The sequence below is a fragment of the Urocampus carinirostris genome, chromosome 4 (assembly GCF_059441175.1).
Source record: "Urocampus carinirostris isolate Australia breed hairy pipefish chromosome 4, RoL_Ucar_1.0, whole genome shotgun sequence".
NCBI lineage: Eukaryota > Metazoa > Chordata > Actinopteri > Syngnathiformes > Syngnathidae > Urocampus > Urocampus carinirostris.
The window spans coordinates 6,993,945-7,005,735 of NC_142352.1; the positions used below are offsets into that span (position 1 = coordinate 6,993,945).

General features: G+C 42.6%; 1 protein-coding gene across 2 annotated transcripts in view; it reads left to right on the forward strand.

Moving 5' to 3' along the window:
- Positions 1 to 11,581, forward strand: part of LOC148366738 (zinc finger protein basonuclin-1-like) — a 33,390-nt gene extending 21,809 nt beyond the window's left edge. The window contains exon 5 of one of the 2 annotated variants that reach the window (XM_088333139.1): positions 10,903 to 11,581. In XM_088333139.1, the coding sequence (XP_088189265.1) occupies position 10,903 (1 nt within the window). In that variant the 3' untranslated portion in view covers positions 10,904 to 11,581. Of the gene's footprint in view, positions 1 to 6,776; positions 6,991 to 10,902 lie in introns of those variants that run through there. The other variant, XM_088333138.1, reaches the window with a different exon arrangement.
- Positions 11,582 to 11,791: the final 210 nt, after the last annotated feature.

The following is an 11,791-nucleotide window of genomic DNA, read 5'->3' on the forward strand; positions in this document are numbered from 1 at the left end:
ATATCCCTCAAGAGGGTTGACCGACAGCAAGACAAACGCATACAATAACAAAGAAAATAAAAAAGGGAAAAAAATAGCAAAAAAAACACACACAAAGATTTTTGGACCATGGCCAACCCAAATGCCCAAACACCCAATCAAGTTAGGCACCTCGGCACCCAAGTTGGCCATGTCACTCGGGTCAGGGTGACACAACACACTCTTCTGTTCAACAGCAGGGTCCGACAGCTTTCAATGGTTTACCCCTGCTGCATCATACAGGTGCCCTGCCTATCCCTTAAAAACCAATGTTCCCTCTAAGCTGCGTGTATGCGCCATTGCGCACTGCCCAGAGCTTTTACCGCGCACAAGAAAATCTAGCCAGCTCACAAAAATGAGGGCTCGAAATTGTTAATTAAGAAGCGAATTAAGTTACAGTGCATGAGGGTAAAAATACACGGGTTCCCCTGACGCTGTGTTCCAAATGTGGTATTTTGAAGTCAATGTCGAAGTACAACGACGTTGAGGAAAGTCAGTAGAGTTTTTCGAGAACTGACTTCTTCGGCTCGGCTCACTAAAAAGAACCGGCTCTTTTGTGTCCCAAGCGGTTTTTCGGGTTGTTTTTGCTTCTTTAATCCCAACGCGACCAAATAATATGTAAAATTATACACAAAATGACTTAAAGGAAGGGGGGGGGAAATGTAACAAAAAAGAAAAAATACCAAAGTGAAAAAGTAATGAAAAGCTGAGAAAAAAAGAAACAACGTGAGAGAAAAAGAGGAAAAAAGAGCAGGAAAAGTTCAGGAAAAAAGCCAGATGAAAAATTAAAATAAATAAATAAACAAATAAAGTGAAAAGGTAATAGAGAACAAAAAGCAAGGGGCGGCAGTAGCTTAGCTCAGGAGGTAGAGCGCTCGTCTTGGGATCAAGGGATCCCAGTTCGAATCCCGGCTCGTCCGTGTTACATGTCGAAGTGTCCTTGGGTAAGACACTGAATCCCTAATACCCCCAATATGCAGGTTAGCGCCTTACATGGCTGCAAGGCCGCTATTAGGAAATGTGGAGCACATTGTAAAGCGCTTTGGGAAGTTATTGACTTGAAAAGCGCTATAGAAATGCAGATCATTTCATTTCATTTCAGAAAAGGTAACAGCTAGGAAAAAAAAACACAATGAGATTTTTTTAAAGGAATTTAAAAAAAAAAATAGAAAAAGCAGGGGAAAAAGAAGAAAAAGTTTGTGTTGCATTCAAATAATTTCCAATGATATCAAGTGAATCTTGTCGCCAACATTGTACTTCCACTAAAAAATGTGATTAAGTACAGTTCTGTATCTTACAACCGACTAAATAAGCCCCCAAAAATGTTGATATTATGTGACAAAATATATCAGGAAATAAAAAGAAATGGATATCTTGTGAAAGAATGACGTTTGTAGGCCATACAACCTTGGCAATAGTACATGAGTCAATTCATTCAAAAGAGAAAAATCATTTTGCATTGTCGGAAACTCCGCAAAATGTAACTTGATGTCAAGTTTTGGACATGTTTGATAATGAATTATCTTGCCACACTTGGGATTATGGTTGCTCACTGTTGTTTCAAGCGTTGCTCACAGACTTTTTGTGAACGCTTAGAACCGTGAAAGATTAGAGCACAGGTGTCAAACAGGCGTCCCGCGGGCCAGATCAGGCCCGCTAAGGGATTGAATCCGGCCCGCGAGAGAACACTCAGAGAAGCACAAGAGAAAAACAAGCTGCAGGTTGAAATATGTCCACTTGATGTTGCCAAAGCCAGGTGCCTCGAACAAAGACACTGTACTTGTATTTCTTTCTCTCTCTCTCTCTCTCTCTCTCTCTCTCTTTTCCACCCCTTTTCTCCCACTCTGTCTTTTTGTCTTTCACTCTCTGTGTCTCTTTTTCTCTTCCTTTGTTGCTCTTTGTCTCTTTCTCTGTGTGTCTTTTAACCTCTTTTGCTCTAACTTCCTTTTTTCCTTTTCTCTCTTTTCTCTTTCTCTCTTCATACCCTTTGCGCTTTCTTTTATCTTTTCTCTCCTTCTGTCTTTCTATTTCTCTTTGGATTTCTTTATTCCTCTCCCTTTCTTTTCCCCCTCTCTCACGACTTTTTATCTTTGGTTTCTCATGCTCTCTCTCTCTTTTTCTTTCTTCGTCCCGCCCCTCTCTCTCTTTCCTTCCCTCTTTCTCTTATTTCTTTATCTCTTCTTCTTTCTCTTTAATCTACTCGTCCGGCCCCCGACAGAATGTTTGTTCTATCGTGTGGCCCCCGAGTTAAAATGAGTTTGACACCCCTGGATTAGAGGGAACATTGCTTAGAACACGTCTAAACATCCCACTATCCTTTTACAACACCTCTCCACTCATTCCTATGACCAACAAATTCAGAACTGCAGTTTTTGGGTCACATGTAGATTGCCATCACCAAAGTGTGGAACGAATGTCAAAATGAAGACAAAGTATTCGCCACATTTCACATTTTAAACATGAATAAAAAAAATGAATTATTCTTGGTCAAGAATCAGTGGGACACAATTGTGAAGGGGAACAATGTTTATTGGATATTTTATACTTTTTTAGCGAACGAAAAACTACTTAACGTTCAGAAGGTCAACGAGGATCTCTGAATGATCCGTCGTTCTCATAAAGGATTGATAATGATGAACAGAATACACCTTTGTGGAATAATGTCTCCGTATAAACGCTATGCGAGACTTAGGATTTTGTTTAAAGTGAAGAGAGCATTAGGAAGACCGAGGAACACACCAGGCAGGTCTGAAATACTGTTGAATTGAAGTTTTAAAGCCAGGTTTGGATGCAAGAAGATTTCCCAAGCTTTAGACATTTCAATCATACAAAAATTTGAAAGTGTATTTGACACTTTTCCCAAAACCAGGGCTTCCCAATAAACATTCAAACTGAACAAGAAGAAGACTTGATAGGAAGGTTGGGTAGAACAAAGCAATTTCTCCAATATATGCATAAAAGGTCATGTTTAAAGTATGTTTAAGAAAATAGGTATTTAGTCAATCACTCATAGTGCAAGTTATCTCACTTGGAAATTTTAGAAAAGCCTGAAGTTGTCAACATGGGTAAACCTCAACCATGAGAAACAGAATTTGGAAAAACAAAACAGAAAATCACATTGTTTGATTTTCAAATCATGGGTGAAAATGTATTTGATCAATACCAAAAGTTCCTCTCATGTACTCTTTGTTGGCAAACGTTTTCAGTAACTCTTCACAGGCTTTTCACACACTGTTGCTGGTATTTTGGCCCATTCCTCCATGTAGATCTGCTCAAGAGCAATGATGTTTAAGGGCTGTCGTCAGGAAACACGGACTTTCAATTCCGTACACAGGGGTGACTGTCTTGTCGTGGCCTGGGGCCACACATAGCAGGAAACCGCTTGTGAGAAAAGCCTGGTCCCTCCAACGAGCCAAGGCCAAGAAGACACCAATGAGACACTCTGAGCCCGAGTCTGACAGTTATGCCTGGGATTCAAGCAGAAATTGATCCGCCACCTCTACAGGGGGCGTAGTGACAGTAGGCCTAGTGGAACCACAGCTGTAAACAAGATCAGCTCGCCCAAAAGCCACAAAGCCGTAAGAGATTGTGGAGACGGAGAACATCGATCACCCTGCGGGCAGATGGCTGGGCCGTCACCGACATAGTGTCCAAAGCAACCCAGAGAAAATCAGTCCACTGAGAGGTAATGAGACAAGACGTGGGCAGATTGACCGGAAATGCCAAAGCGGGCCATGTTGGAGATAAGACCAGAGGGGTCCTGTACCATTTCATTTTGAGGTGGCGCAGACAAGCAGTCATCCAGGTACAAAAAGGGGAAGTACGAAAAGACAACCCCAAAACTGCTAGTGCCGGCCCCTGTAGGCAAACTGAAGAAAACATCGGTGAAAGTAGGCTTCTTGGAGGTCTATGTGAGTGAACCACTCTCCCTGGGCAATTGTCCACAAAAGCTAGGCTGTTGTCAACATACGTAAAAGCAATACCTTTAGAAAGCAGTTGAGACTCCAGGATTGACCAAAAACCACTGGTCTTCTTCAGCAGGAGGAAAAAAGCTGGTGGCGGCACGCATTGAGGCGGTTTCCTACAGACCTGGATCCCGTTAGCCGCCTGCAGTTGTAGAAAGATGCCGGTCGTCTAGGGTCTCCCTTGCCACTGGAACCATCTTCTTTACAATCAAGATAGTGGCGTTGGGGAAAGCGCACCCCTTACGCCACTTTAAAAACCGTCATTGCGCAGGTATCCTCTTTTACCTGAGTCTCCGACCACAATCCAGGATCGGACTGTTCAAACATCAGCAGACTCACAAATAAAAGAAGATGGTCATCATCGAATCGATGGACAACCCCAACAACAACAACAGGTTGAGGGAGGGCCGAGCCTAATTTAGCCTGCTCGTCTGCAAGGTCGTTACCCGGGAGGTTGCAGTGACCCGGGACCCAAATAAGCCGGATGCTCTTGGATGGGGAGAAGGCCGCAATTGAGGAGTTAAGGGACAGGAGGGAGGGGTCTGTTATATTAGGGTTGGAGAGAGCTTGGAGGAGGGACTTGCAATCCGTGATGATGGAGGCTGAGGACCAGTCTGCAGCCGTTGGAGGGTGAAATACGCTCTAAGAAGAAGTGACCGGAGATGCAGCTCCGATCATGGAAAAGGGCGCCTCCCACGGCGCAAGTCTGAGTGGGTTGATTTGGATTCGTAAGGCTCCCCCGGGAGAGAGCCCTTCGCAGGACACCACGGGAAGGTTCCCGGTCTTTGTCAAGCTGCAGCCGTTGGAGGGTGAAATACGCAACTCCGACCAACGTCCGCAATGCTCCCAGGGACACGGCGAGCAAAGATCAGAGACAATTCAAACAATTCTAACCTGTGGTGTGTGAAAGATATACAAGATATAAACTCTCTGTTGGCAGAATTACTCAGATGAAAACACTCATTTAGGTCGCAAATTGGAACATGGACCATCTTCCCACAATACCTGGGCCGAACACTCCCACTCGGTCAGAAGGCGTTTTATTTTGACACATAAGCGCGTCTTCACAATAAAATGAAATACAATTGAGACATGTATTTATATCAGATTAATATGGGATATTAATCTCTGGCTGATATGAGAGTCAAGGAAGATGCAGATTTGATATCAACAGGAGGCCCCCAGTACCGCGGGGAGAAAAACGGAGCCACTCCTCTGAATGACTCCACTTTCTCACCGTGGCCCGGTGACGCGATTCTTTTTATTAGAAGAAGTCAAAGAGTTGTAAAAACATACCATGGTGAGTTTCCTGTACCCTTCAAAATAAAGACTGAAAGTATGCGTGTTTTTAAACAGAATCACATAAAAGAGTAGAAAAATAGAGAACAAGTAATAAAAAACAGTATGAAAGCAAGTACCGTATTTTCCGCACTATAAGGCGCACCTAAAAGTCTTAATTTTTTTTAAAAGCTGACCATGCGCCTTATAATACAGTGCGCCTTATATATGGCTCAATATTAAATCGCAAGGTCTCGCAACTTACGCAATAGCCGCCGACTCGATTTTCCCCCGAAGGCGAAGTCGTTCGCGGTGTATGCTGGGATTTATATACCGGCGTTTCATTGGCTAACCAATGTGTCAATCATCATTTGAATCGATCGCTGTTGGCTAAAGTTATTCGGAGCCTCGGATTGGCTAGAGGGCCAAAACAAACCCTGCAATTGGCTGAAAAAGATGTGTCAATCATCCGTTAAATCGGTCGCTATTGGCTGAAGGTATTCGGAGCCTCGGATACGCTAGAGGGCCAAAACAAACCCTGCAATTGGCTGAAAAAGATGACTGAATAGCAAGCTTGCTAAAGTACGCCATAAAGAAACATGTTTTATTAGTCTGTATTTGCAAATAATTTACTCTCCTGGATTTACTTCACTCACGGTTGTAAGAAGACCACGGTTGCGTATCATTATTGAACGTGAGAACTTAGGTGAGTTGTGCGGCTTTATATTTTCCCGGTATCTTGTTTTAGAACGATCTTGATGTTGCTGTGATGAGTTGAGTGAATTCAACTCAATTCCAAGTGTTTATTGTCATACGCACAGTAAAGTTGCGAGCGAAAAAGAAAATAGAAACTAAGGAATGGTTGGCATTTCTTGAATCCCAAGACTTTAACCTTCCGAATGACATTTGGAACGATGCATTTGAGTGACATCGTACGGACACCGCAACCGCACGTGTCTACGACACGTATTTGCTTCTTTGCAAGCTTTGGGAATGTTAAGGGGGTAATAAGTTGGACTGAACCATCTGACTGTTTTGTCGTTGTCCCATTGTAGCGCCTTATAATCCGGTGCGCCTTATCTATGGAAGATATAGGACCAAAAACTATTTTTTGGGGGTGCGCCCTATAACCCGGTGCGCCCTATAGTGCGGAAAATACGGTATATTCCATCAGAGCCATTTGTAACGTGAGTAATTAAGAAAATTACAAATAACTAAATGGAATATACCTTACAATTTACAGAGAAAATGGAATTACACTGATCTTTGAAACGTGTGTATGTGTGTGATGATAGTTTTTATATTGAGGAATGTAAAAACAGGTTCATTTCATAGCATGGAAATCTGGGAAATTCACATCCAATCATCCACCTAAATGGCTAGAGTCCAGATGTTCAATAGACCTGATAAGATTGAGTGATCAACTAGGCAAAAAACGAAATTCAATGTATTAGTAAAGCACTTTGAAGCCAATGAATTTCCACTTAAAGTGCTCTATTCCTGTAACCTTCAAAGGAGAATGTGTGGAATTTGTCCAGACCTACCAGTTCCTGGGTGTGCAGCTGGACAACAAACCGGACCGGACTGCCAACACAGAAGCTCTATGTAGGAAAGGCCAAAGCCGACTTCCTCAGAAGGTTGGCGTCCTTCGACATCTGCAAAAAGTTCCTGAAAATATTCTATGAGACTGTTGTGGCAAGCGTCATGAAGAAGGATGCCTCTGTTGTGGGCACAGAGCTGGACAGCCTGACAACAGTAGCTGAGAGACGAGCACTGGAAAAAGCTGCGGTCAATCATGGACAATTCATCACATTCACTACACAGCATTATATCCAGACAGAAGAGCAGCTTCAGCGACAGACTGCTGTCACAGTCTTGTACCACGGACGGACTGAAGAGATCTTTTCTTCCTCATGCCATGAGGCTCTTTAACTCCGCCCGGCAGAGTAAAGGTCCACATTAAACCACACCCCCTACATTGCATATTACCGAATTTTATTGCAATATGTATTCTGTGGAGCACTATCGAGATCAGGGGTGTCAAACAGGCGGCCCGCGGGCCGGATTAGGCCCGGTAAGGGATTGAATCTGGCCCGCAAAACGCTGAGGGAAGCATAAGAGAAAAACGAACTGCAGGTTTTAATATGTACACTTGATGTTGCCGAAGCCGGGTGCCTCTCACAAACGCTGAGGGAAGCACAAGAGAAAAACGAACTGCAGGTTTAAATATGTACACTTGATGTTGCCGAAGCCGGGTGCCTCTCACAAACGCTGTACTTGTATTTCTTTCTCTCTCTCTCTCTCTCTCTCTTTCACTATCAATTTTCTCTCTGTCTTTTGCTCTAGCTTTTCACTCTCTCTCCCTCGCTTTTTGCTCCTTTTTGATCTCTTTCGGTATCGCTCGCTCTTGTTTTTGCTCTCTTTCTCTCACTTTCCCCTTCTCTCTTTCTCTTTATTCTACTAGTCCGGCCCCCGAGAGAATGTTTGTTCTATCGTGTGGCCCCCGAGTTCAAATGAGTTTGACACCCCTGATCTAGATACTCTATAGAACACGCTACGGTGGGTATTAGCACGTCACATTGGGTATTTATATATTGTATTCTTTTTGCTTTATTATTGTATTGTTCTCAGCGCAGGGATGCTGCTGGAAATGTGAATTTCCCTGCGGGGATGAATAAAGTATCTATCTCTAAAAACATTCAGTGTACAGACAATAAACTCCCCTCTTTTTCGCCCACCCAACAACCCAAAACACAATACACAGACACACATGGTTGAATTAAAATAAAAACAAAATGAATAATAATAGAAACTAGACAATTCCAGCGGCAATTGTAAGAGTTGTGATTGATCTGGCAGATGTTGGTAGAGAACCGGTAGCGTTGAGTTGTTAGCATTATGAGTTAGCATAAAGTTATTAACTCAGAGAGATGTATTTGTCATTTTTTATTTGGTTCTGTGGGGGGACTCCACCTTAACGGTGAGCTTGAACAGTTTAAAAAAGTACCGGGCTCAATATTGAACCATGAGGAACCCCAGATTTAACTTTATGGGTTCTTAAGGAACATGTATCCATATTTACTAAGAAATGCCGGTCTGTGAGGTAAGAATAAAACCAGTTGAAAACAGTTCAAGAGATCCCCAACCAATGTTCCCTGTCATTTTCCACGGGTCTGAGCGTTCACACAAAGTCGGTGAGCAACGCTTGAAACAACAGTGAGCCACCATAATCCCAAGTGTGGCAACTAAGTCATTATCAAACATGTCCAAAACTTGACATCAAGTTACATTTTGCCGAGTTTCCGGCAATGCAAAATGATTTTTCTCTTTTGAATGAATTGACTCATGTACTATTGCAAAAGTTGTACGGCCTACAAACGTCGTTTGTTCTTACAATTCTTTCACAAGATATCCATTTCTTTTTATTTCCTGATATATTTTGTCGCATAAAATTAACATTTTTGGGGGCTTATTTAGTCGGTTGTAAGATACAGAACTGTACTTAATCACATTTTTTTGTGGAAGTACAATGTTTGCAACAAGATTCACTTGATATCATTGGAAATTATTTGAACGCAACACAAACCTTTTCTTCTTTTTTTCTGTGTTTTTTTCTACTTTTTTGTTACTTTTTTCTTTTTGTTCTTTATTTACTTTTTTTCCTACATTTCTTTCTTTTTTTCTGGCTTTTTTTCTAAAATGTTCCTTCTTTTTTTCTCTTCCTTTTGTTTCTTTTTTTTCTCAGCTTTTCACTACTTTTTCATTTTGGCATTTTTTTCTTTTTTGTTTTATTCCGCCCCTTTAAGTCATGTTGTGCATAATTTTACATAATATTTGGTCATGTTGGGATTAAAGAAGCAAAAACAACCTGAAGAGCCGTTTAGGACCCGAAAGAGCCGGTTCCTTTTAGTGAGCCGAGCCGAAGAAGCCGGTTCTCTACTAACTTTACTCAACTTCGTTCAACTTCGACTCGACTTCAAAATACCGCATTTAAGACACAACGTCAGGGGAACCCGTGTATTTTTACCATCGTGCACTGTAACTTTGACTTAAGTCGCTTTTTAATAAGTAATTTTAAGCCCTCATTTTTGTGCGCCGGCTCGATTTTCTTGTTGTTTATTAGATTGTTCTCACTAAATTGTAACAAAGCATTTCAGAGTACTTGTACTACCATCAGAGTCTTTTGCTTAAGATTATTTTCCTGCATATATATCATTTACAGTGGCTTGCGAAACTATTGGCCCCCTCTTGAACTTTGTATCCAAAGTTTTAAAGTTCTCCACACCAGTATCTTGGACCTGCCTGGTGTGTTTCTCGTTCTTCATGATGCTCTTTAAACAGACCTCCATGTCAAAGGCAGTATGAGATCCAGTAGCACCAGAACTGTAAGATTATTAAAATCCATACTGTAGCTCAGGGGTGTCAAACTCATTTTAACTCAGGGGCCACACGATGGAACAAACATTCTGTCGGGGGCCGGACTAGTAGATTAAAGAGAAAGAAAAAAAGAGATAAAGAAATAAGAGAAAGACGGAGGGAAAAGGAGAGAGGGCGAGACAAAGAAAGAAAAAGAGAGAGAGGGAGAGAGCGTGAGAAACCAAAGATGAAAAGTCGTGAGAGAGGGGGAAAAGAAAGGGAGAGGAAGGAAGAAATCCAAAAAGAAATAGAAAGGCAGAAGGGGAGAAAAGAGAAAAGAAAGCGCAAAGGGTATGAAGAGAGAAAGAGAAAAGAGAGAAAAGGAAAAAGGGAAGTTAAAGAGACAAAGAGCAACAAAGGAAAGGAAAAAGAGACACAGAGAGTGAAAGAGACAGAGACAGAGTGGAAGAAAAGAAAGAGAGACAGAGAGAGAGAAATAAATACAAGTAGAGTGTCTTTGTTCGAGGCACTTGGCTTTGGCAACATGAAGTTGACATATTTCCACCTGCAGCTTGTTTTTCTCTTGCGCTTCTCCGAGTGCCGTCTCGCGGGCCGGATTCAATCCCTTAGCGGGCCTAATCAGGCCCGCGGGACGCCTGTTTGACACCTAGTATCTCAAATAAATTTAAAAAAGGTATTAATGGGACTTGTGTCATCGGGGCAGACATACAATACAATCAAATCATCCAGGACAGGGGTCTCAAACTCATTTCAGCTCGGTAGAGAGAAAGAAAAAAAAGAGAGAAAGAAATGAGAAAGATAGGGAGAGAAAGGTAGAGAGGGTGGGACAAAAAAGAGAAAGAGAGACAGAGAGAGAGAGAGAGAGAGAGAGTGAGAAACAAGATATAAAAACAGAAATAGTGATAGAAGGGGAAAGAAAGAGAAAGAATGAAATTCAAAGAGAAATAGAAAGAGAGGAAAAAGAGGAAAGAAGAGAGGAGAGAAAGGGGAAAGACTCAAAGGGAAAGCAAGAGAGAGAGACTTTGGCAACATCAAGTGGACCTATTTCAACCTACAGTTCTCTTTCTCTTGCGCTTCTCTGAGCGTTGTCTCGCGGGCCGGACACAATCCCCTAGCGGGCCTGATCCGGCCCGCGGGCCGCCCATTTGACACCTGTGATCCAGCACATGCAAGATTTCAGCGCTTAAGTTTCACAAATGCCGACTTATTTACAAAAGCCTTGTGTAATCATTTGAAATGTAATTGGAATCCCTTTTTTTTGCAGAGGGTCCAAATTTCAACCTTTACCACGAGTTCAAGACCAAAGACAATGACAAAAACCGATCCAAGTCCATCAACCCACTCCAAGGAGAAGGATTCTGTGACCAGGGACTGTTGCAAGGACCTCCAACCAGCCACGGCAGAACTGACAGAGGACAAAATTGGAAAGGATTGGTGTACCCCCATGGCGGCACGGCGGCTGAGTGGTTAGCGTGTCTCGGCACAGTTCTGAGTTGATGGGTTCAAATCCGGCTACCTGTGCAGGGGTTTGCATGTTCTGGCCTGCGTGGGTTTCCTCCTGGTACTCTGGTTTCCTCTCACATTCCAGCAACATGCACGGCAGGTTTATTGGTGGTCCTATAAATGGGTGTCCGTCTCTGTGTGCCCTGCAACCAGTTCAGGGTGTCCCCTGCCCACTGCCTGAAGAGAGCGGGGATGGGCTCCAGCACCCCCGTGACCCTACTGAGGATAAGTAGTGCAGATAATCGATGAATGGTGTACCCCGATAGCAAAATTCCTAGGAACAGCTAACAAAAAGGGTCCTAAGCATATCTGCCTGTGATTACATTAGCAGTGGTCTATCCAGCTGGGAACTATGTGAGAAAGGAGATGTGATAAGTCTCTATTTAGTGGCTTGCGAAACTATTTGGCCCCCTCGAACTGTGACCTTTTGCCACATTTCAGACTTCAAACATCAAGATATAAAACTGTCATTTCTTGAGAAGCATCAACAAGAAGTGGGACACAATCATGAAGTAGAACACACTTTATTGGATATTTTAAACTTTATTAACAAATAAAAAACAAAAAAGTGGGTGTTCGGAATGATTCAGCCCCATTGAGTTAATACTTTGTAGCGCCGCCTTTTGCTGCAATGGCAGCTGCAAGTCGCT